Below are 27,662 nucleotides of genomic sequence, written 5' to 3' on the forward strand. Positions count from 1 at the left end.
AAGACACAAAGGAGAAGGCAGCACTGATGGGCATCAGATTCTGAGTGCTCCTCACTTTCTGATTTCATTCTCTTCAGTTGCACTGACATTCTGACTGTCCCTGAAAATACTTTTTTCCACTTGTCCTTGACAAAGCTTCCAGATACGTGACTTACCCGTAATTCAGATTTCCACAGTCACTTTGTGAGTAATTCCACAGGAAGGTTAAAAAAAAAAAAACCAACAGCAGAAAATTCCAAATGCCCCTCTAGAAGCTTTTTCATCTCCAACAGTTCCCGAAACTCTATTTTAAATGGTTGTTCTTAGACATGATTTTGTCCAAGGAAGAGTGTTTTTATTGTTTTCAATTTCTTTAAACATCTTTATGATACTGGAAATTTCATTGACAGTGGAGAAATAAGACTCTCATATATTTTTATACCCTGTCCCCATAATATATGATTGCACTCATGAATCATGTCTTCAAAAGAGAAAAGCACAAATTAAACTCAACATTTTATATAATACATTAATTTCAGTTCTGATTTCCGCCAATTTATAGGTTAACAGTATATAAAGCCATGTTATTGAATTTTATTTAACTTGCCTTTATCCTATATACACTTTGTTCTAAAATAAGGAAATGTTGGGGAATTCATAAACTGGGGGTTGTATTTTGGAAAATTAATGGTTGTATATATATATATGGTGATTTTCAGACTAGTATTAAGCTTTTAATGAATTTCAGTATTAAATAAACTGCTTTTCTTTCTTTCAGGTGATGGTGTTTGTACATGCTCGAAACGCCACTGTAAGAACAGCTATGTCTCTAATAGAAAGAGCAAAAAACAGTGGTCAGATTTCCTGCTTTTTACCTACACAAGGACCTGAATATGGACATGCAGAAAAGCAGGTAGGGAACAAATGACGGCAAGATATAAGAACTAAAGCATTTAATGTGCCAGATAATACAGATATTTTATATGTGACAGATATATGATCTCTTGTTTCCAAGGAGTTAATTTTACATTTTTATCATGTTATGATCTTTGTTTTTTTTATTTAATGATCTTCCAAAGAATTCCAGTGCATGAGGTGTTCGATTACCACGTCTATCAATATGGTTAGAATTGTGTTTATCCTACTCTTTAAAATATAGTTAAAACATAAAATACAGTTAAGTTCCATAAAATGTGTTAACATTGAATAGATTATTAGACTCTTAAACTAATAGCTAATATTTTTAATTTCTCAGTTTTAATTTCTAAGGTTAATATGGACAGATTAAAGCAGCATAAATAAAAGTTCTTTTCAAGAATGTGAAAGGCTAGGGGCACCTGACTGGCTCTGTCAGTGGACAATGTGACTCTTGATCTTGGGGTTGTAACTTTGGGTATAGTAATTACTTTAAAATAAGATCTTTAAAAAAAAAAAAAAAGGAGTTCGATAACCTTGCTATACAACATATGCTTAAAGGACCTTAAAAGCCTGGGTCACCTTTACAAATGCAGAACCACAGGCCCATACCAGATTTACCAAATCATAATCTGCATTTCGCCTCCATCCCTAGGTGAATTACTGCACATTATAGTTTTGAGAAGCACTTCCCCAAGTAATTTGAGTATTGATAGCATCCTAAGATTTACAGGTTTTATTGAATTATGTGAGATAATGATTTAGATCAAGAATAGGTAGACTACAGCCTGAAGGCCAAAGGTGGCCACCTGTTTTTGTAATGAAGGTTTTATTAGAAAACAGCCAGACTCCTTTGTCAATGGCTGCTTTTTTGTTTTTGCAGCACAAGGGAAGAATGCACAATTGCTACAAGGACTGTGTGGTCCACTAGTAAGCCTTAAATACTATATGGCCCTTCACAGAAAATGTTTGTCCTGATTTAAAGCAATGAAAATACATTTTCAAATGAAAAGTCAGTGGGCATAAAATGATAGTAACTTCAAAGTATTTTATATGCATGAGATTTAACTGATTTTACTGAACAGCTGCTTGCTGTCAGACATTGTGCTATATGCTTTCACATTTATCATCTTGGTAAAATGCATTTAATTGTTTTGACTTCACATTTGACTCCACTATGAATTTTACCGTTTTGTATTGACATTTTAAATTCTAAATATGATAAATGTGATGTCAGTTGTTTTGAACATCTGATTCTTTCAATTTAGAACTATAAAAATTGTTCATTTTCTTCATTTTTCTCCACTTTATAAAATTTCTATTACATAACACTTATTAAACAGCTTTGTAGTCTTCCAGTTATTTATTAACTATGAATTTATGAGGGTCTTTGAAAAGTCAGGTTGGCATTCATAAGCCTTCTTTCATTTCTCAGGAACTATAAAGCAACTCCATTGTATTTAAAAGCCAAGCATTGAGAGCCACCTTGTGGATTTCTGGTTACTTCATACTTCTCAATTCTGAAAGCTATTGCTTATTCCAAATGATGCAGGTTTATTATTTAATTCCTATAATAATAGGGTTTAACATTTATCAGGTGTTTACTGGTACCTGGCATTGCTTTCATTGCTTTATACATAATCTCATTCTGTCCTCACAGAACCTTTGATATAGGTTTGTACTGTTATTATCCCTTGTTATGGTATATGTGTAAGTAATTCAAATACAGCTTGAAATAAAGCATATAGAAATAACTTACATAGAGACATTTTCAAATGACGTTTATTTAAGACATTGTCACCAGATCCATAGATCACTATGGTTAAAAAAAGAGAGGGAGAGAGAGAGAGAAAGAGAGAGAGAGAGACGTGGAGAAATGGAACATTTTAATACAGCTAAGTAGACTTGAAAGTCCCAAGTCTTTTTTATTATACCTTTTTAAAAATATTTTTATTATATTTGATTTTTATCCAGTCTGCCTATTGTTATTGGATTTTTTCAAACAAGAATGGCATTCCCAAACATTTATTAATAAGTACATGTTTTCAAGGAACATTGTCCTGTTCACTATTATATTCCCAGCCTTTCATATAATATCTGGCTGATAATAAGTACCCCCAAATTACTTTCTTTCCCCTTTGTTCCTCTGAGACAAACATTATGAGATGGCCTCACTTTAATTTTCTCATTTGATCTCCACCACTGTTCTGTCCCTTAGAGATTCTTATCCCTATTTTATAGATAAGGAAACTGAAACTGAGAAAATAATTTTCTCAGAGAAGGCCATGTAACAAGTAGTAGAGCCATGATTAGAATAAGTCTGTCTCCAAAGCCCTATTTACCACGCTCTATCCTAAATGTTCAAAACCAAATCTGATCTGCACTTTCTAAAGCTTTCAGGGCTTTGAGTCTTTTTGTTTCTTTTTTGGTTTTTGTTTCTAATAAAATGGAAGAACACTTCTTCAGCCTAACCATATCCCTCATTTCTGCTGTAGAGAGATTCAAAAAACCTGTCCCCTCCATGGTAGATATGATTCTGTACCAAAAGATAAGGGAATCTTTCTGAATGTTTTATTGAAGCTCCAAAATTGTAGATTGTTCTCCTAGTGTTAGTTATACGCTTCTTTAAGTTCCTTTTGAACTTGGATGGTATTAACATTCTAGCAGTTCTGAGGAGCTATTATCATGATGGTAGGAGATACTCCTTACCATGTTTTTGAAAAATGGGAAATTAAGTACTCAAGACATTAAAATGAAATTAGAAGGTAAATTTGCTATGGTAGTACATAGAAATTTAGCCTCATGACTCCTGTTAATGGAAATACAGCTAAATCCCTACCGTGCCTCCCTAACACTTTACCCCTAAGTGTGTAATGTGTAATGTAACCATCTCAATTCCTGATTCACCAATTATGGTTCTTAAAAGCATTTCTTCACAGTTTTATTCAACACTCTACTTTATTTGTATAAATAATAAGTAAAACTCCATTGAGGAAATTCTTTTCTTTCTCTGTGTGTGTGTGTGTGTGTGTGTGTGTGTGTGTGTGTGTGAGAGAGAGAGAGACAGAGAGAGATAAGGCTATTTCTCTGCCTTAGCCACAACCAAAAATGAATCTTTTCTTCCCATTAAGTAACAATATATTTTAGGACTCCTCATATCATTCCCATTTTTCCATTTTTAATATAAAATTTATCCCCATATGAAAACTAGCTATATTTCCAAAGTGTCCACTGAAATAAGAAAATAGGGGAAAGAAAATGAAATACCCCAAGAGTAGCTTTAGCTATAGAAATGGATCTTGCAGTTCTCCATGGGGAAGGGAGTATCTCAGGAATTCCAAATGAGGCCCAAAGCAAGAGGGCACATTAACAAAAAGCTCTAGTTACACTTCACCTCTAGAAGTCCTGTTGCCTTAAACACCTAAATATTTCTGAAACTTAATTTCTGTTCTATCAAATGGAATAATAATAGGGTAAATAATACATATTCTAGTTTTAACTATGAGAAACAATAGAATAATATATGAAATTATTTTGGAAAATGAACAGTGATAAAATATATCATATTTTATAGAAATCTACTTTTAGAAAATATACATTAATAACTAAATTTTTACATGGTGAAAGGGTAATGAACGATATGAATAACTTTTTCTAATTTGCCCTGCATATATTTTTCTCTCCTGCACAAAGTTATTTTCCTAAGAAACCACTATTTTCTGTAAGATAGAGTATACCTTAAAGGAAAAGTAGTAGCAGCTTACATTTATAGCAATATGTCATTAGGGATGCAGGTATTTTCATTATTAAGCTGTTAGTTTCAGTTATGATTTAATTTCAAGTTGAATGAATATTTCAATTAGAATCTTCAGATTCTGTTTCACTTGTAATCTTAGTCAAATAAATTCTTTCCTTTAGGGACAAGTTTTTAACAGGCTTTAAATATTCTAGTAATGGGATGGGTATTTCCACTCACTCCTGAATAGTATTTCTCCCGATTTATGGGTACTGATATGTGGTTTGATTTTCTTACAATTAGTGATATTAAAATTTTGTCTTATAGGTAGAAATGGTCTGTCATGCAATAAGCCTTATGAATATAGTTATTCAAAATATCTATTAAAGGAGAACTCTATAAAAAATCCAATAATAATATGTTCCCTCAAACTACCTTAAAGAATCATTTTTTGACATTTTTATTATTATCTAGATCTACCAATGATTTCGTTGTTTTTTTCATAGGTCAGCCTTAGCCTTTATCTAAATTAAAGTAATTTGACTTTGATTTAAGTTATCAGATACTTAATAGCTTTATTTATTTCTACTCTAGCAGTTTAATAGTCAGTATAGCCAAATAAAATTAGAATTTTCCCTTCCTGGTATAGATGATACTTTTTTAGCCAAAGAAAGTAGCAGGTGCCAAATAGACCCCTTTCTTTTATTTTTTATTTTAAATGTTTGCAAAATGTTTGTTTATTCAGAGTTTGTTCTTTCCTTAGCCATATCAACCTCCTTTCTTTTTGGAGGTTAATATAATAATTCTACTCTTATAGAATTGTTATAACCACATAGAATGTCGAAAATGTATTAAAATTTTAAATAAAATGAAATAAAATTAATACAAAATAGAACTGAATGTTTAATTATGTTTTTGGAGACATGACTTTTCTGTTTTCAAAGGGAAGTAGGCCCTTGTAGAATAAAGGCTTTGGATCCAGGCAAACCTGGATATTTATCTGGATCAGGCATGGTAACATAGCCTTTTTTAATTTCCTTGAACTAGTTTCATCATAAACAAAGTGGCAGTGATACCTATATCTTAAGATTTTTGTATTAAGTTAGGTAACTTGTCTTGGCCTGATACACAGTGGACACTCTATAAATGGTTACATATGTACTTTGAAGGGAAAGAAGGTGACAAATTTAAAGAATGACAGATGTAAAAATATTTAAATTTGATGCTGTTCATGAACAAAAAATAATACATTGAGTCTCAAAAGGCAGTGACAGGTTGGGGGAAATATTAGTAACTACAGCTTTATATGTATCAGTATCTACATTTTTATATGTGTATCTACATCTTTGTGTACTTATTAAGTTTAATAACTAAAACATGAAGTTTTCAGTAAGTAAATGAACAAAGAGAAGAAAAAATAGTAAACTGGAATAAAAAATTAATGAATAAAATTGTACAAATTAATGAACTCTATAATCTTTAACCTAATAAATCTTTAAAAACTGAAAATGATAATGTCCATTTCTAAAGATGATTCGGGGATTTGGTACATTTCTAGTTTCCTGTGGCAATGAATGGTTCAATCCTTTAAAAAAAAAATTTTTTTTTTTTAATAATATATGTTAAGAGCTACACTTTCTTCCAGATCCTTTAGCCATGAAATTCTAAACCTGGGAATCTTTCCAAGAACAGATGAAAAAGAAAAGTAATATATACCGAGAGTTTTATTCCAACACATTGTAATGGTAAAAAATGCAGCATAAATATCCAGCAGTAGGGGAATTTTAAAGTAGGAACAGCAATTCAATTAAATATTATAACCTATTGAGAGCAGATATTTTAGAGTATATAATAAGATATCCAGTTCTAAATTAACTGTCAATTTTAATTCAATTGATCAAATTTCTTGTGCCACAGAAACTAAGTAGCAAAACAGGGTGGTGTTTCTCTACCTTTACGACACAGTCTCACAGAGGATTTCGAGATACATACATAAGGAATGTAAAATATGGTAAATAACATAAAAGAACAAACGGTTCACTGAAGAGAAGTAGATTAATTCAAACCAGTCATCTTGTATCTCAATATGCAGCACCAAAGGTAAAGGGCATTCCAAGGAAAGAAGAAAAGGAACATGAACAAAGGAAACCACGGGATATATTTGGACAATGAGAGTGTTCTCTTTTCACTGGGATGTAATATGCATGAAGGGCCTGGCATTTAGATTTTGGTCAGAATGTGGAGGACCTTAAATCACTTGCTTCAGCACTTGGACTTTATATGCAGTGAGGAGCTATTGAAGATTGTGGAAGAAGAGACAAGTTATATGAACAGAATTCAAGTGCTGAAAAGTAGGACTCTTTTTCCAACATCCAGTGGAAAATCCCTTGGGCCAGGTGTTCATTTTTAGTCAACTCTAATATATGGCCAACTTTGAAAATAGAGGAGACGCTTCATAAGAGACACAGATAATGACGTTGGAATCTTGTTCTTATTTCTTTCATCATCACCTTTAAGTAAATTTTGATTGCAGCAAATTTTTTTCTTATGCTTAAAGATGTATTTTAGAAGCATAGAGTAAAATTTTTATAACAAATGTATGTATCTTTTTAAGGAACCATGCTGTTTTGGAAACTGTGTTAATTGGAATACTGTTGTTCTCTCATATGAAAATACTTTAGAAGCACTTGAAAGACATGCAGATTAAATAAGTACAGTTATTAAATCCCAAGAGATACAGAGATTTATACTGATAAAATTTAAAGATCAAAACTACATTTCACAGTGTGATTTTTTTTAACATTATTTCAGCTTTTATGGCCAAATGGATATAATGGATATAAAGAATGCAATTTTAGATGAGATTTCTCTTTTGCTAATTAAGGTGCTGTCTCTGGAATAGTAAATTCTTTCTCTATAATTGGGTTGTAGTAATATCAGGGTAACCTATGTTACCCTCTTTCAAGGGGTATAATATGGATAGAGCACCTGGTATTTCCTTTCTCCTAAGTTTAAGTGAATAATTAGCACAGCCAGAATGACATATGAAAATTGGTTGTGGGGAATTAGGTTAGTCTGTGTTACTGTGAATTGATTATATACCCATAAGCCTCAGACTATTTTTAGTGATGATCACTCAGTGAATATTTACTGAATGTAAACTAGTTAGCAGTCTCTGTGGTAGATCTCTAGATAACAACTAAGGAACCTCTGCTGTCAGCCTGTTTAGAGTGGATTGAAGAAGACATGTATCAGTCAAGATACAGTAAAGGAAACAAACCACTCTAGGTACATTTTAAATAGAGAAGAATCTTGTAAAGAAATTAGATACTTATTAATGTTGGTAAGATTGAGGAAGTAGAAGTTAGGGGGCTACCACTGGAACTGTTGAATTTAAGACCCAGCTACTTCGATGGTGATCCAACAGTTGAGAAACAATGGCTGCAACTATACATGTCTTTCCAACACTCGTGATCACACTGGCAAGTTAAATTTTGAATGTATGATACTTCTGTTATAACTTCAACCCTCATTTCTCCAAGGTTTTATTTACAACCAAAAGATGATAGCAGAAAGAAGGTTTCCTCTTAACTTCCACTATCCAGATCTTGCGCAAGTGCATGTTGTTAGCAGAATTGATCTTTGCATCCAGTACCCTGCCTACAAGAAATCTTGGAAATATAGTTTTTACTGTCTGGCCTATGCAATATAGGAAGGTTCATAGAAGGAGCTGGGATTTGGGAGTGAGTAATACTCTTTGCTTTAATTGAGAATGGAAATACATTGAGGAAGAAAAAGTATCTGCCCCTTTACTCTTAGGGAGCTTGTTTTCTGAAAGGACAGAATGATTAATCAACTAATTAAATAATTTAATTTCATTTGTAATAAAGAATAAAGAGGGACAAAGTTGCTAAGGGAAAATAAAATTAGAGGATCTGATCTAGACTTATGGTGTTAGAGAAGGCTTAGCAAGGAAAGTGAAATTGAAGCTGAGATTTGAAGGTTAGGAGGTCACAAAGCAAAGAACAGCAGAAGAATGTTCTAGCTAAAGGCTCTGACACCAGAAAAGCAGTAGCACATTGAAGGAAGTGAATAAAAGTCAAAATGACTAAAACGTAGGGGCACCTGGATGGCTCAGTTGGTTAAGCATCCGACTCTTTATTTCAGCTCAGGTCATGATCTCAGGGTTGAGAAATCAGGCTCTGTGCTCAGTGGGAGTCTGCATAAGATTCTCTCTCCCTCTCCCTCTTCCCCTACCCCTGCTTGTGCCTGCTCTCTCTCTCAAATAAATAGATCTTTTTTAAAAAGATAACTAAAACAAAGAAAATGTTTTTTCTCTGTCCTCCATGAGACTGTCAGAAGGAAATTGTTTGTGGCATAAGATGAGTCTAATGTTACAGGCAAAGGCTGGATCTTGAGTACTTTTATATTCATATTATAGATTTGGTATTTATCTTAAAAGCAATGGGCTTTGCTCTTTAAGCGGGAGAAAGAGGAAGAGGAAGGACTGGGCAGAGTAGTAGAAGTGGGTGCTGCTGATGAAGAGAAAGAAAGTAGAGTAATTGTGATCTCAAAATATCATTGATGATAAAGAATGGACTTACAAGAATTGTTTGAGCAAACTTTGATCAGAAATTGAAATGTTTGTACTAGTGATTTTGGAAGTGGTACAGTTGTGAGTTGATGACAAAGCCTAGAAATAATAGTTGATAAGGCTGAAGTGGAAATGAGGGTGTCAGGGAATGGAAGAGGGAGTGTTTTGGATGTCCACATGGAAAATACTGTCACCTGGGATGATGACAGGAATTGGGATGAAGAGACAGACTAGGAGCCATAGGTGTCAAGTTCATCGGATAAGGTTAAATGACAGGTGACGTAGTCAGATGAACTGAACCTTAAAAGAGCTGGAGTTTTTACAAAAAATGACTGCATAATTGACTGGAAATGGTGATGAGGAAGATAGATATCCTCCCTCACCACTGGAAAGGAATTGGATGGGAAACAGGGTCCATACAAGGAGAGTCAAGTTTCAGTTAAGGCGAGGTCATAGAAGAGGTTAATATAGTTCGCTGATCATTGTGTAGCAGTTCCAAAGAGTAGATCAAAGAATTCCCTACCCCATAATAGAGAAGGTAAGGAAATGAGTCAAGAGCAAAGAAATGCCAATAATTATGGGAACTTTGTTATAATAGAGAATTGGTTTCCCATTCCCTGTTCCTATGCCAGGTATCAGAATCAGAATCTGAAACTAAGGCCCTAAAGTTTTTAACATGATCCTCAGAAATTCTGATCATAGTTTTGTTTAGTTGATCTAGTGAAGAGATGACTAATGGACCTTATCCTGAAGAACAGGGATGGGAAGGATGATGGATTTCCTTCTGACAGCCTCATAGAGGACAGAGTATTGCATGCCTTGGTATAGATGTCAGAAAACCAATTTTAGATGTCTCAAAGAATAATGTTTAAAGTGGAATAAGAGCTTTGAAAGAGAGAGAAAGGTGAGGAAAAATTGCATATTATATTCCTTTGATTTCTGAACTCCTTTCCCAAAAGAGAAGCCAGGTATTGGTTTATGTTCTTAAATAAGCAGGTCCACTCTCTCATACTGATTATCATATTAACATTGAATGATAAAAATAGCACTTACCAAAGATGAAGATTTTATAAATTTTTTCTAACATTAATAATGCATACTCACTAATGATTGTGAGAAAGAATGGCATCATTTGGAGAAAGATATTTGCCTCCTGTTTAAATTTTAGTTTTTATAATGGCAGTTAAGTTATTCCTGCCTAATGGATTTGATATTATCCACATTAAAGCATATCTTATCAAGATAAATTACCTCAGAAGGCTTACAAAGGTCACTGTAAATTGGTTATGCAATTTCTGTCATGCTTTTTCATCAAGGGCTTGCATCTAAACTGAGGTTTTTGTGTTGCTTCTGTATACTTTTGGTCTTACTGGAAAAACAAATTTGTTTTCCTTTAATAACCTCAAATGCTTTTTGTTAGTTTTTTTTCCAATTATATTTTTAATTCCTGTATTTGTGTTACTCTGGATGTCAACTTTGGGAAGTGGTTACATTTTAACCTTATTTATTTTTTTACTTTTTTTTTTTTTTAATGTTAGTCACCGTAAGTACATCATTAGTATTGCATGGACCACTGGGTATTATACACAAACAATGAATCATGGGATACTACATCAATAACCTTACTCATTTTTAAAAGTACTCACACTGTTTTTTCCATCTCATGGGTAGGAGAAAGATATGTAAGGTCATGGAAGGAAGTCCTGCTTGTTTTCACTGAGGGAAGAGAATATAGTACCCTCTGTGTCCTAACAGATTACCCTAATAGTTGTCCATTCCATTCTACTCTTACTGACTATAAAGCCCTTTATGGGAAGTTCACTTGTGAAAAGTGGAAATATAAAGTCAGAGGAAACCAAGCTTAAACAATTCTAAATACACACCTGACTTCCTTTACCTTCTCACAGCTCCTGTTCTTTTGTGCTATATCTCCATGTGTAGAAACACTTATCCAGTTAATATAGTATTAGATCTCGAATTGCTTCTTTGAGAATCCAATGCTGCATTCAGAGAATGTGAACAAGATGAATTATATCTCTGCAGTTATTCAGAGGATAGCAAAGCCTGGACTCCAGGTAGTGCTCGCCCTGGGAAACTAGATGGAAACACAGTGATGGTTTTGATACTTCAGAAAGCAGCAGTCACCTGTAGTAATACTTGTAATAAAAAAGTTTAGCGCTGGGGCGCCTGGGTGGCTCAGTGGGTTAAAGCCTCTGCCTTTGGCTCAGGTCGTAATCCCGGGGTCCTGGGATTGAGCCCCGCATCAGGCTCTCTGCTCAGCGGAGAGCCTGCTTCCCATTCTCTCTGCCTGCCTCTCTGCCTACTCGTGATCTCTGTCAAATAAATAAATAAAATCTTAAAAAAAAAAGTTTAGCTCCATAACTCATGATCTTACCCATCTCTTCTCCATTCGTTTCTCTAAAAGAAATACCTGTTTAAAAGCTTTTTTTAAAGGAAAGACTGAATGCAACTACTCATTGTATGTATTTGCATGTATGTTTCAGTGTAAACAGATTTGATCATGTTATACATACTTTCATGTCTCTTGGAATAATACATAGTGGAGATGTTTTCAGATCAGCACAGAAAGTTCTAATTCATTCTTGTAACAACTACATAGTATGCCATAATGTGCATACTGTCTTAATTTGTTTACCCAGTCCCGTCTTGATGGACACTTTTGTTGTTTCCAATTATTTTTATTGTAAACAGTGCTATAGTAAACATTTTTGCTCATACTCTTGGCAGTTGCAGTGAAGTCCATTGGGAAAATCCCTAGCCGTGAAATTTATACATCAACATGGCACCTGCATTTAAAATTTTGGTAAATGGTCTCAAATCGCCCATTAGGGAGTTTGTTCCAATTTACATTTCCTTGAACATGGTTAACTTCCTCCCACATGACTTTATGCTGAGCATTGTGAAAGTTTTTAAGTTTAAAAAAATGATACTTCATTATTTTTTTGACTGGCATTTCTTTGAGCGAAGCTGAGCATTTCCATATTGGCCACTTGAAATCTTTTTCTGTAATTTGCTTATTCATGTCTGTGGCCCATTGTATTTATATTAAATTGCATGTATTCTCATATGTGTTATAAATATTTTTTTCTTAGCTAACTTTTGGATTTTCTTTGTTTATAAATATTTTACCTTGTGTAAATTTTTTATCAATTTATTTGTAGTCTTTGGGCTTTGTCTTACTTAAAAAGACCATACCTGTTTTATCCATAATTTCCTCCAGCCCTTTTTAAATTTAATTTCATTTTTATTATCAAACCTTTGATCTGTCTGGAATCTATTCCATGTAGTAATGGACCCATCATCTTTTCCTGAATATTCCATTTCTTCTATTGATTTTAAATTTTGATATAACACAGAATTCTCATATTTGCCTGAATCAATTTTTGGACTTTCTTATCTTTTCATTGATCTTACTATTTCCTCTTTGGTATCAAACTGTTTTCTTACTCTGTTACTATAATATTTTTAATACTTGATTATTCTTCAATTTTAGAATTTTTCCTGACTAAATATACAGGTTTACTTTTCAGGGTGAACTTGAGTATAACCTCCAAAAAATCATTTTCATATTTTAGTTGAGTTAGTGCTTTGATTAAGTTAGTGAGAACTGGCATTTTTATCAAGTCAAGTTTTCCCATCTCAAAAATCAAAGCATGTCATTTCATTTCTTGAATATATTCATATAAATATAAGTATAATGCCCTTGAATTTTGAGGTTAAATTGTACTTAGTTGTGGTGTATTATTTTAATGCATTGGTGAATTCTGTTTTCTGAAGTTCTTTACTATTTCAATTGATATTCATAAGGGAGGTTTCTCTGATATTCTGTTTTCTGATTCTTTATCAAGTTTTAATATCAGTGCTGTTTCATTGCTTCTGTAAGATTAATTTTGAGGCTTTGCTTCTGTTTCTGTGCTCTAGGGCCTTTAATAGTATTAAAATTAATTTGTCTTTAAAAGTTTGAAAGCCCAGATGTTGGATAGCTTTTAAATTTTCCTCCATTGCTTTTATTATTTTATAACTTCCAACACTTCTAGGATAAATGTTATAGCATATTTTCTATAAAACCATCCATCCCAAACAGTTTTTTAAATGGTATATACTGAATTTTACAAAGTACTCTTTTCTGATTATTTTAAACTCTGATATATTTCTGAACATTTTTTTTTTTTACATTACTGATTTTGAGTCTTTGTGCTTGTGCCATTGAGCTTGTGTGCAACTATCTATGTCCCTTTACTTAAAGGCTACACAGTAAATATTTTAAGCCTGTGGACATATGGTGTCTGTCACAATTACTTAACAGTAGCTCAAAAGCAGCCATAGACAATGTGTAAACAAATTAATATGGCCATGTTCCAATAAAACTTTATGTACAAAACAGACAGTTGGCACATAGTTTGCCAACTCCCGTTCTTGCCAGCAATAGCCATTGGTGATTTTTGTTTAATTTTTTATTTTTAAAGTAAGAGGTTTTGTGTTTACTTATCCATTTCACAAATTTTAAATCATCAGATTCTATTTTAACTTTATTAGGATATCTGCTTTTTCTTTCTTTTTTTTGTTGTTGTTTTATTATACTTTCATTATGGGGTGGCTGGGTGATCGGTATTAAGGAGGGCATGTGCTGTGATGAGCACTGGGTGTTTTATGCAACTAATGAATTGTTGAACGCTACATAAAAAACTAGTGATGTACTATATGCTGGATAACTGAACATAGTAAGAAAATAAATAAAAAACAAAAAACAATAACTCATGAGTTAGATGTTAATTCACTTATTATATTTTTATTTAGTGAAATATTTCAGGTATGATATTTTCTGAGAGTATGCTTTTACTCTGTCCTGTAAGTTTGATGTGTGATGTTTCCATTAGTTTTTAGACTTACGCAGTTTTAGTTTTTATTTTTCCTTTGTTGTTTAAGAAAGTCAAGATAAGAAGGATACATATATAAAGTTGCAGGTGTGTGTTAGTTTAGAGTGATTAATTATTTTATTCAGATGTTTTACACCTGGTTCAGTCTACTGTCACATCTCTCCTGGAACACTGTGCTAGAGTAATAAACCTAACTGGTCACCCCTCTCTCTCTCCTGCTCAGAAACCTGCAGTGCTTTTCCACTTTATTCAGAGTAAAAGCCAAAATCTTTATAATGGGTGTCCTCAGACTCATGTCCCAAACTGAATCTTCTGCTCACCTTCCAAGGCACAAGCATTGGCTCTCCCAATCCTGTTTTCCCCATCACATATTTAGTTCATCAAGGCATCCGTGGGTAAGCTAGAAAGAGCCCTAACTCTTTCCTTCCCTTCATACCTGCCTTCGCAGGCAGTCACCCCGGCTTCCTTACTATATAGCCTACTCTCACCTTGACTATGTGGTATCTCTGTTTCCTGTCTCCATCTTCTCATGGGCCTCTTGATAGCCCCATAGCTGCTCATCCAGCCTCTGGTCTTAGCGCAACGACAAATCTGCTACCGCTTAGGAACTTTACTTGACCCCTTCCCACCTGTGCTTGAGACCACCTAAAGCCTGACCTAATCCTCCTTTCTAGCCCCTGGTCGTCCTTTACAGCATCACTTTATGCATTCACCCAGTACCTTCTAAACATAATGCTCAAACACACTGTATTCTTTGCTGGTTCTGGCCTTTGTGCTTGTTTATCCTGCTGCCTCCTGTCCCTCACTTAACAATATATCACTTGTCCTTCAAGACCCACATTTCACATTTTCTGTAAGGACTTCTTTGATGAGACTAGCAGATCATTGACTCATTCATTCCAGAAATGGGCAGGAAGTACTAGCTGTGCAGAAAGAACTCTGCCACGTGTTAGTGGGACATACACAAACCACAGTGCCATTCCTGCCCTTGTTTCAGCTTTGTCCATTTACCTCTATTAGAAACATATCATGTTATACACAAACAATGAATCATGGAACACTAGATCAAAAACCAATGAAGTACTGTATGGTGACTAACATAACATAATAAAAAAATCATATTTTATAGAAGTCTTTCTTTCCATTCTGCAAATTACTCAAAGCTCAGATTTTGTCTTTAATTTCTGTGTATTTCTAGGATCTACTATATGATAAACAGCTGTTTCTTACTTAAATTATCCTCTCTTTGGCCCTTTATAGTGCCTTTTTAGATCACTGTCATGTGTTCTAAATTTATTAGGAGATATTTTTCTTAGGAGTGTAAATAATTTAGCATAATAATACAAAGTTTTATAGCACTAAATAGAGTTATATGGTCAAATTATACAGCTATCTTGTACATAGATGGATAAAAAAAATCAGTCTGGGTATCTTCCTGTTAAGGAACTGTGGTCCTTAAACTTTTTTTTTTTTTTTTTAAGATTTATTTATTTATTTATTTGACAGATCACAAGTAGGCAGAGAGGCAGGCAGAGAGAGAAGGGGAAGCAGGCTCCCTGCTGAGCAAAGAGCCCATGTGGGGCTCGATCCTAGGACCCTGGGATCATGACCCCAGCCGAAGGCAGAGGCTTTAACCCACTGAGCCACCCAGGTGCCCCCGGTCCTTAAACTTTTGTGTCTATCAGAATAACTTGAGGAGCTGATTAGAAATGTATATCTAAGAACATGAAAACATGTTTCATATCATTAGTCATTAGGAAAATGCAGATTAAAACCACAATGGGATACCACTTCTTATCTCTTACAGTGACTAGAATAAAAAATAATGACAGTCTCAAGTGCAGACAATCATGGGAGGTAACTGGAATTCTGATATATTGGTGATGAAAATGCATATGGTACAGCCATTCTGAAAATAGTCTGGCAGTTTTCACAAAGTTAAAAATGTGTTTACCAGGGTGCCTGGGTGGCTCAGTGGGTTAAGCCTCTGCCTTCAGCTCAGGTCATGATCCCAGGGTCCTGGGATCGAGCCCCTCATCGGACTCTCTGCTTGGCGGGGAGCCTGCTTCCTCCTCTCTCTCTCTCTGCCTGCCTCTCTGCCTACTTGTGATCTCTGTCTGTCAAATAAATAAATATAATCTTTTAAAAAAACGTATTTACCATATGACCCAGCAATCACAGTCCTGGTATCTACTTTAGAGAAATTAAAATATATTCTCTTACACACACACACAGAGAAACTTCACATGGATATCCATAGAGGCTTGTAGTCATGATTGCCCAGAATGGAAACAACTCAAACATCCTTCAGTGGGTGACTGAATTAACAAACTATCCATCCATACCATAGAATTCTACTGAGCAATAAAAAAGAATGAACTATCAGTACAACTTGGGTGAATCTCAGAGTCATGAAACTGAGTAAAAGAAACTAGCCTCAAAGGCTTATATACTGTTTTAATCAATTTCTATCAGTCTTGAAGTCAAGAAACTGTAAGGATGGAGAACAGATCATTGATAGCCAGGGGTCATGGGTGGGGAGGGTTTAACTCTGAAGGAATAAAACAGGAAATTTTTTAGGGTAAAGGAACTATTCCATATCCTGGTTATGGTGGTCATTACACAAATTGAACATGTGTTAAAATTCATAGAACCAAACACAAAAAATGGAAAAACAATAAAAATTTTCTGTATTATTTTTAAAAGAAGATTTTTAAAAGTACGTATCTCTGGGCCTGGTTACTAAGGATTCTAGTTTATTTGTACTATGAACTAGCCTAGACCACAAGCGGCAGACACAGATTCAAAGAAAGTTAAGAATGAGCAACCCAGACTTATTTTAGGATCGTTGTCACTTCAGGTCTCTCCTGAACCAATTAAGCAATGAACAGGATATTAGTAAGAATAGAGATGAAAGAGAAATGACCCCTGGGGCCTCTGTATTCCACACAGAGACCAGAGGGATTACCCAGATGGTGGTCCGGAAGCTGGTTGAACTCACTTGGCCAGAGTGGGAAGTACTATGACACTACTCCAGTATCTGCCTGCCACATTACAGGAATATTCTTCCCCACAGTTGAATATTTCCTGCATTCAGCTCATGTTGTGTCATTGGTGCCACAAACCAAGGCCTTCCCCAGATGGAGCTTGACTAAGGAATCAGTAACAAGCACATCAAGACATTCCCCTGCAGGGGTTCACAGACAGCAGATTCACCTGAAACAAATGGCAATCCAAGCAGTATAATTTGTACAGAGTATATCTTCCAAGCAATATTTTGTTTTATTCTTTTAGCTCTGAGTATCTATTCATGAATATGAGAGAAGAAACTGAGTAGGTGAAATGTTTCTCCTCTCCTTACCCTTGGCCCATGAAGGCCTCTGTTATATACTAGCAAATACCCTCCAGTGGACTTTATCCCAAATCATCACATATTCGTAAGAGCTGCTTTTAGAAGATAGGTAGCAACTCTTGTCTGAAAAGATGGAAGTTTAGGCAAGATGACCCAAGTGTAGTTAATCATAAGGTCTATGCATAAAATGATTTCTAACAGGTTAATCACCCTGCACAAAAATAAAACAGGAATATACTCCCCATGAAACTTGAAGAAAGCCTTTTTTGTTTCTGTATATTTTGTACAGGACTCAAAAAAGGCTTAAAATGTGTAGGTTGTTATTTACTTGGATGGCCACTAGATGGAGTGGTTTGTTAAAGTATTTCCGTTTTATAGATGCAGTAGATTTCACAGAGAACTGTTTTCTTAGATAATTTCCTTAGTTAATTATTATTAACTTAAAAGTTTAAAATTTTAAGTACTTTAGGGATAGTCATTGTGATAAAGTCTGTTCTGGAGCCCCAGACCCCCGAAGCTCCACTCCCTGCCAGTATAGTGCACCTAACAAAAAACAAAAACAAAAACAAAAAAACCTATGGAAAACTCAAAAGAAACTATTGAAATGTTGATAACGAAATTTTTAGAGCAATAGCAAGCAAACACAGGACATGATGTCCAGACAGGAACTTTTTTTTTTTTTTTAAATAGACTTTGTAAAGATTGATTTATTTATTTTAGAGAGAGAGGGAGAGTGTCCACCGGGGCAGGGGGGCATGGAGAAGAGACAGAATCTCAAGCAGACTCCCTGATGAGCACAGATCCACTGGCTCAGTGGATCCCACAACCAAAAAATCTCTACCTGAGCCACCCAGGTGCCCCAAACAGGAGTGTTGACTACCTAAATACTTCATTATGTTAATCTAAAGTCTTTAATTTTGCAGAGAATTTTCTCCATTGTATTAGTGAGTCTCAGTGAATTTTTAAAGATACTCTGCTGTAGCATTTATATGGATTGCAGATAAGTGGATCAAATCCCACATCTGAGTTCAGGCCAGGGCAAAGAAAAGACACCAAAAGTAAAGTTAATATATTCAGGGCATTGTAAAGTTGGAGAATTAAGACAGATGGTCAGTGCTGGTCAGAAATCAGCAAGGACACACCTCTATGTGAACTCAGTTGGGTTTACTGGGCCATTGCAATGAGGAAGAGTGCATGCAGTGGGGAATCATGGGCATCTCTTAAGAGGGGAGAGAAGTCTTCCAGGAAGTATGTTGTGTATAGAGCATGTAAAGACCTTGGTGGAGTGGATGTGGACTTGTCAGAAAAGGAACTTAGTGGGGTGCCTGGGTGGCTTAAGTGGATTAAACCTCTGCCTTCGGCTCAGGTCATGATCTCAGAGTCCTGGGATCGAGCCCCGCATTGGGCTCTCTGCTCATCGGGAGCCTGCTTTCCCCTCTCTCTGCCTGCTTCTCTGCCTACTTGTGATTTCTCTCTCTGTGTCAAATAAATAAATACAATCTTAAAAAAAAGAAAAGAAAAGAAAAAGAAAAGGGACTTAGAGGAAAAGTCAACCCTAGTAGCTAACATTGGTTTGTGAGGTTAGAGGATGAGAATAATTTCTATAGATTCTTGCATTTTAAGAACTGTGGCCTTTATTCTGAATGAGTTGGGAGCAACTTAGATTTATGCTTTTTTAAATAGAGTAGTTTTGGAAGGAAAGGAAACAAGTAATAATGATTGGTTGAAAGTCTGAACGAAAGAGATACTTGCTTTTAACTTCATTCCTCTTGAATTTTATGTCATGTTGTGGATTACCTGTGTTTTAAGATAGGTAGAATATAATTTTTAATAATTTTATACAGAATATTATATACTAAGACTTAGTAAGACCTTAAAACACGAATAAGTTTATGCATTCTTTGATAAACTCATTGAACAAAAATGCTAAATAGCAATTACTTGTAAATGCTAAGTAATACTCTTTTATGTTCTATTAATATCTACTGTAGGTGCAGAAGTCAAGAAATAAGCAAGTACGAGAATTATTTCCAGATGGTTTTAGTATTCATCATGCAGGAATGCTTCGGCAGGACAGAAATTTGGTTGAAAACCTTTTCTCTAATGGGCATATCAAAGTTCTAGTCTGCACAGCGACATTAGCCTGGGGTGTCAATCTTCCTGCTCATGCTGTTATTATTAAGGTAATAGCTTACCTTACGTGGATTTGTGTGTGTCTTAAACCTGGGGGTTGGTTTGTTTAGAAAAATACTGCGATTTGGCTGTCTCATTGACCTCTAATACTATTCATATAAGGTCAGAATTATTTTCTCCAAAAAACTCTAGTTTATATTGCGAAAATTTAACTCTATCACAGATGATGAAAGGATTAGTTAAAGTACACTTTTGAGATCTTGCCATATTTGCCTAATTTTAGTATTCAGCTCATCAGGATTATATTTGTATGTGTTTATGTAAATTCTTATTAACTTTTCCTCATCTAGGGAACACAAATATATGCTGCAAAAAGAGGCTCCTTTGTTGACCTTGGAATTTTAGATGTCATGCAGATATTTGGTCGAGCTGGAAGACCACAGTTTGACAAATTTGGGGAAGGAATCATCATAACAACACATGACAAACTCAGCCATTACCTCACCTTGCTCACTCAACAAAACCCAATTGAGAGTCAGTTTCTGGAAAGCCTTGCGGATAACCTAAATGCAGAGGTAAGATTCAGTGAATAAAAGATTGGAATAGGATCATCAGCTGAAAGAATGACCAAATAAATACAAGGTTGAATTGGTTGCAGTTCTGTAGTATTTAGGAAGACAGCTTATGCCATTCCACAGTCATAAGGCACAACAGGCTGAATGGCAATATTGTTGGTTAATTCAGAACCGTATGGGATGCAGGTGATCACAGATAAGAACTCCTTGCTAAAAGAGTGTACTTTTAAATCGTGAGGTTTTGTTCTAGGCCAGAACCAAAGCTATACAGACTAGAGAAACAGAAATAGCAGTAACCACCACTGTATTTGTATTACACTTTTATAAAGTTTTTCTAAGGTTTTTAAAGCTCTTTTATGTTAGGTCATTTGATTAAACTTGTTATACAGAATATAATTGCTTAAATTGAGCTACAGTATTATAATTTGTTTCCTGTGTGTATAGGCATTTTGTGTTAAGATTTAAATAGCAGACTCTGGAAGTCTAGGTAACATATTAACTGGTAAAGAGGATAAACATTCTTAATTTAAGAATCTGTGTGTCAGACATTCAAATGAAGTTTCACTGTTTTCATGACATTTTTAATTATTGCCCTCGCATTCAACACTTTCCTGCTTCTCTTTCCTTTCTTTAAAATGGACTCAAATAATTTTTTAAAGTAGATGGGATATGTGTTAAATAAATAAATAAGTAAATGCAATGTTAAATAGACAAAGAAATGAAGAAACATTTGTAATCAACTATTACTTGTTGTGTACAAGTCTTATATCAGGTACTTCTTAAAGATCTTATAAAATTTCACCTACATTCTGTTCAGTATTCACAATTCTTTTTAGAGGATCCAAAACACATTTATTTGCAGTCTCCTCTGTTAAAGAGCATATAGTCCAAACGGGGAGCAAAAGGTACAAAAATACAGTGTAATAATGTTGGAAAGTGATAATTTCTATAGAAGCATTCAGTAGAAGGAAGAAAACACTGTTGGTCACAAGCTGTTAGGAAAGGCTTTATTCATGAAGGCAGCAAACCTGATCTGGGATCAGAAGATTAGAGGTTTGGAAGATTTGGTTGAAAGTTAGAAGTCATGAAAGATGCTGGTCTCTAGTAGCATAATTACAAGAAAATAAAAAAGATTAGGAAATAAATTTTGACTCTAAAGAAAATGTTATTTTAGCTCAATTTCAGTCCCCATCACCTGCTATGGTTTCATGGCTTAAATAATTGGATCTTTGGTCTTGGGTCTACAGTATCTCTGATAAAATAGTCTATTGTACATGGTGGTAATAGTAATAATGGACTAAGGACCTTCCAGATGTCCTGCAAGGCAGACGTAATTGTCTCGGAGAGGTATGTGACTGATTACCTTTAGTCCTTCAGCTACTAATTTTTGGTCCTTCAGCTACTAATTTTTGAAACTAGTATTCAAACTCAGATATATTTAACTACGTACCTAGTATTTGTAGCTAGATTTTTTTTTAATTATTTGACAGAGATCACAAGTAGGCAGAGAGGCAGACAGAGAAAGAGGGGGAAGCAGGCTTCCTGCTGAGCAGAGAGCCCGAAGCAGGGCTCGATCCCAGGACCCTGAGACCATGACCTGAGCAGAAGGCAGAGACTTTAACTCACTGAGCCACCCAGGCGCCTCTGTAGCCAGATTTTTGTTGCCTTATATAAACTGTAGTAAGTTAACAGTGAATACATTTCTCGACGTTGATACTCACCATTTACCTTCTTCTAAGACCAAGACTAATTTTCCAAAATGGTCATCATAATTTCTCTGCTTACAATAAAAAGAAAAGCTCCCTTTTGTGCAGTTTTTCTAGAAAACTGTATCAAGGAATACTATCTTCATAAACTTATAATTAGTATCCTTGATAGCTTTTTATAAATGGTCAAGTAAACTCAAGGTGGTGATGTTATGGTGCGGAAGACACCGGATAAGTGTCTTGTCCTCAAGGAGGTCTTTTTTACAGAAGGTAAAACATTATCAATAAAACTATTTGGTCAAGACCTGAAAAATTAAAAATAAATTGTAGTCCGTTGATTTACCTCATATTCATAAAGTACTTATTAGGTAAGTCATCTTCAGAAATGCCAATTAACTATAATTCCATTTAATGGCATAAGATGCATTCAAATAATGAAATATATACATTGAAATTTTTAGCTAACATAGTGAGGTACAGACTATTGGTAAAACTTTCTTCTCATATTTTGGTCTACTTGGAATAGCTCCCAATTAAAGTAAATTTTCTTGTTAAGGAAAACAAACCCCCTTAAATTGTAGTTGAGTATGAAATTAAATTTTGTAATCTGTGGAAATCAAGTGTGAAATTAGTTTATAAAATGAAAGTGTGCTGTGTTCTTAAAGTAATGGAATTTTAAGTCTTTAAACTCCACAGATCTTTGCAAAACTATTCAGTGGCAGTGATCAACATAAAGGTCATGTTAGATTAGGAACTTTGCCTCTGCCAATATCATTTATAACATGAATATCTATCCTGACCATTAGTTTAGAAGAACTGAAGAAAGTATTATATTAAATAATAATTCTAATACAAACATTTTTATGAGACAGATTTGCTGATTGATACCTAATGGGGCTGATTTTCTAATGCTAATGCCAAAAGGTCACAAGTCCCAAACCTGTATAAAGCCATTAATTTTGCACTGAGACAGACACTGAAGCATGTTTGAGGCTTATTAAAATGTCTTCAGCAGACATTACTCGGTACCTACTCTGTGCTGGCCTCCTGTAGTATATACTTTAAAATATGTTAATCTTTCTGTAACCATACACATATTCTATATGGCGTTTTTCTTGTCTCTGCAGGACATAGTATAAACACCTTGTCCTTGGATTTAAGGCTTCCATAGTCTAACCAACCTTCCCAGTGCTGGTTCTGGTTACTCTCCAACACGTGTCATGTGCCCAAGACAGGCTTTCATTCTGCTCCCTTCACTATAAAGTTCTGGTTTTCCCACTTATAAAATAGACAATATCACTGGGTTGTGAAAATTTAATAAGTGCCTGTGCCAAGCTGGTATTTAGTAAATGATTTGTATCACTCACTGTTATCTGATAGTCCCTTGATTCTCAGCCCTCTTCATACTTACTGCCAGCTTGCAAATCCTAGCTGAATAAATACATGAATTTTTTTCATGTATTTACTAACAGATACACACACACATACATACTCATGATTATTTATTTCGTTTTTGTATGATTTTAACCAGTTTAAGAAAACACATACACACAAGTAAGCAATTAAGATAACCTTAAAAACTAAAGTTTAAATAGGTAAATTAGAAACACAGTGATACATTGAGTCTTCTAAAATTACCAAATTTGGGGTTCTTAACAGAACATAAAACTCTTACACTGTTTATTTGATGACCTTTTTGTAAGTTTCATGTATTAGGTGTTTTTAATTAAAATCAGTTTTTAATATAATATACTAGGCACTGTGGATGGTGGTTTCATGTGTGTCATCTTATAATTAGTTACATGTGCCTCACCAGCATGAGTAGACAACTTCTTGAGACCAGGGATCAGGCTCTAATTATTCCCATATCCGCTGTGCTTTACATAATACTGACTCCTTGCTGACTTACTATATGATTATTGAGATGCATGGATATATTGCAGAGATTTGAAAAATACTTGTTTTTATTATAAAAGGCTCCTGTACTAAGTAGCCACTAGGTGACAGCAGATATTTACAAGTAAATTTTTGTCTTTGTCACTAGGTGGCATTCAAAGATTAATCTAGAAATATGATGTGCCATCATGAATTTACATCCATTTTTCAGGGTGGTCTGTTAGTTTCTTTTGGTGATCATTTAGAAGACTCGAATGACTTGATCCATACTCTGATACTTGCTTCCTCCTTTCCTTTATTTTATCATTAGTAGCAATAAGTATTTATTAATGTTAATATACTGAGTCTGATTTTGAAAATAATAGCAAACTATTTTATCCTTTATAAATTTTTCTACTCTTAGGAGGAGTCCTGTGATAGTATTTTAAAATACCTATAGGTCATAAGAGAATCCACGCAGGTTTTGCTGTCAAATAATAGAATCGCAAATGGGAGACACTATCAGATTTTTAGCTGTTTTTAGTTTTCTTTACCTCAAGAAGCTAGAAAATGTTTTAACTGTCTCATTTTTAAATATTTGGGGAGTGTGGCACAACTCCCTTATTAGTTATATTTTAGTATTTATTCTTCATTTTGTAGAAAGTTTTAATTTACATTTAGGGAATGTATATATTTTCCTATATTGAGGATGACATAGTCATTTGTAAGTGCATTAGTAAAAATTTATGAATTTATGTAATTATGGAAATCTAATTGACATATGACACTGTATAAGTTTAAGGTTTACAATGCGATGGTTTGATATGTGTATATAGTTATATAGTAACAATAAAGTAGTAAATGTATTAATAGTCAAATAAAAACGATTTTGTTGTTTTAATGAGAACATTAAAGCTCTACTCCCATAGCAACTTTCAAGTATACAATACAGTATTATTAACTATTAATTAACTATCATTAACTATAGTTACCATACTATACATTAGACAATGGAAATTATTCATCTTTAACTGAAAGTTTGTACCTCTGACCAAAGTCTCCCCAGTCCCTCCACCCTCAACTCCTGGCAACCACCATTCTACTCTGTTTCACTGAGTCTTATGTTTTCAGAATCCATGCGCAAGTGAGACCTTACAGTATTTGTCTTTCTCAGACTTATTTTAAGTTCATGTAAATTTAAAGTGAGTAGTCAGAATCTGCCTCGTCATTTTTTACTTTGGTGATTTTTCTTTTTTAATAACTAATAGTATGATATTTTGTATATCACTAGATCTCATCTTCAACTAGCCCAAGTATCCACATTTATTTCACAAAATTAGTTATACAGAATTAAAAATTATAGGATTTATAGGAATATAACAAACATACAAGTTTTATTTTCTTTAATATTCAGTGTTAACTTTATTCTTCCTTTCTTTCTCCTAATATATATATATAATGATTTAGGTAGAAAACATCTTTCCACCTGTGATTAAAGTATTAAGAAATTTACTTTTTTTCACCCAGATGTTCAGGGAAAATTATACAACTATGAAGTTTCACAACTTGCATGAATTTTCAAATTACGGAATGCTAAGTAAATGATTACCTATAGATCTAGTAGCTAATGAAATGTATTTTTAAGGAAAACTCTCATAATTCTGGTTTAATATCATTTTCTAATAATTCCTTTCTCTTTATTATACAGATCTTATATATTATTATTGTGTTTTTAAATTATTAACCTTTCAGTGCTGTATAGAATTAAACTCTACTTAGGGAAAAATAATCAGATGCTGTAATATTGAGTAAATTCCGTTTTGGAAGATACCATTTCCAGTGTACTGTTCTCAATTAAATGAGGCAGGAATTATTTTTAATTAATTGGAGAAGTGTCATGTCCAGTAATTATACTTACCTTCTTTTAAATAAGGTATGATGATGTATTTTAACTTAACTTTTGACAAAATGGCCTTTGATGTAATGTTTATATCCAACTTTAATGCATTAGTTTAATTTTTGTTTTATTTTTTATTTGTAGATTGCTCTGGGAACAGTTACTAATGTGGAAGAAGCAGTGAAGTGGATAAGTTACACTTATCTTTATGTACGGATGAGAGCAAATCCATTAGTATATGGCATCAGTCACAAGGCTTATCAGGTAGAAAACTCATTTATTAAAAAAAAAATCAAACCTTCTTTTTTGGCTTTGTAATATTTTTTTATGATATGAGGATAAATATTTGCTACTTCTGCCTCATCTGAATAAAGTTAAGTACCTGGAAGAAAAACAAAAAGCTTTAGTCTCTTTTCAGAAAATACGAAGGAAAATTAAATTTGCCTCCTAGTTATATCATTCTATTTTAATAGCTCTTTTCTCACAGATACTAAAAAGTTCATCTTTATATTGTTATTTATTTACTATCCAGGTACATCTCCATTTGATATTAATATTTTGCTGTGATTTTTATTTTACTTTTTTAACATTTTATTTATTAGAGCATAAGCAGGAGGTAGAGGCAGAGTGGGAGAGAGAAGCAGACTCCCCACCCTGACCAGGAAGCCTGATGCAGGACTAGATCCCAGGACCCTGGGATCATGACCTGAGCCAAAGGCAGATGCTTAACTGACTGAGCCACCCAGGTGTCCTTTGCCGTGATTTTTTAAAAACTGTAATAAATTAAAGTTTCAGAGTAAACCAGACAGACATCAGGAGAATTGTAGATCATTTTTAATAATAGGCTTATATTTTTTTAAATATGTTCCTCTTCTCAAGTCCCTTCTAACCCCTTACTGCCAAATTAAAAGATAGTGTTAATGAGTAATTAGCCATTTGGAGGCTTGGATTAGTTCCCCTGAGGACACAGACAAAATCGAATGTATCTTGTAGCACTTGTTCCTATGAACTTTTCAGTTACAGTGGTACACATGGCTTACAGATTCTGTTAGATCTTGGCTTTTCTTTAGAACTCTGCTTTATACAATGTAAATGCTTGCTAATTACAGATAAAATCAGTTGTTTAATGAGAACATTATTTCAGTATCATCATATGGATATTCAGTAGTGTTAAGTCAAAAGTAGCAAAGTTGAATTGAACTCCGAATTAGTTTTCCTCCACTTACTGTCACCTTAGCTTTTGTTTATATTCCATTGTGTTATCAAAGGAGTTGCCAAGCTTTTTTGTCATTTTTCTTTTCCCTGTGCTATAAATTTGACTGTGGAAAATTGAAACTTAAAGACTTAGGAGAGAAAAAAAAAGATCTTGTTACAAATATGGGCTTGTGAAAATAGTCGATGACACTATGAAAGCTTTCTGAAACGGTAGAAGGCAAAGCACAACACATGGTTTTATGGGTTAAGCCATTGCAAATCTTGGGGCCAAATAAACACATGAATTGATTTTAAGTATTAGGTTAATTCCAGAAGTCACTTTTGTATAATTTTCTAACATAAAGTGATTTTTTTTCCTTCTGAGATACATAGTTTTACTCTCTTCAGAGTTCAGAGACTGATCTTTTTAATTTTCTTTTTACTTACATGTTTTTATTTTATTACTCACTAAGAATTTGTAGCCACAAAACCCATGTGAATGGGTTGTCCAACATATTTTAATGGTTTAGAGCATGTAATAAATAAAATGGTTTTGTAAGATGAACTTGATACCTACAGTATATCATTTATAGCAAATATTTAAGACTTTTGTATTTGTTAATGGCTTTTAATTCTGTCTTCCCTACATTTGACTTCCCTTTGCCTCATTTTTCTGATTTTAAAATTTACTTTAGCTATGTTTAGTGTATGAATAAGCTACCATCAAAATGTAAGTTAGAAGAAATAGTAGGAGTATTAATTCATTAAGTGATTTCTAAAGAATTTTTATATTCCTCTCCCCTCCCTT

At 34.0% G+C, this 27,662-nt stretch overlaps 1 protein-coding gene across 1 annotated transcript in view; it reads left to right on the forward strand.

Annotated features, from left to right (window-relative positions):
• Positions 1–27,662, forward strand: part of ASCC3 (activating signal cointegrator 1 complex subunit 3) — a 341,793-nt gene that overhangs the window by 180,412 nt on the left and 133,719 nt on the right. Inside the window, exons 15-18 of the mRNA XM_080806019.1 lie at positions 758–892; positions 19,466–19,657; positions 19,958–20,182; positions 25,805–25,924. Coding sequence (XP_080662145.1) covers positions 758–892; positions 19,466–19,657; positions 19,958–20,182; positions 25,805–25,924 — 672 coding nt within the window. The remainder of the gene's footprint in view (positions 1–757; positions 893–19,465; positions 19,658–19,957; positions 20,183–25,804; positions 25,925–27,662) is intronic.

Source organism: Martes martes (genome assembly GCF_963455335.1).
Source record: "Martes martes genome assembly, chromosome: 6".
Lineage (NCBI taxonomy): Eukaryota > Metazoa > Chordata > Mammalia > Carnivora > Mustelidae > Martes > Martes martes.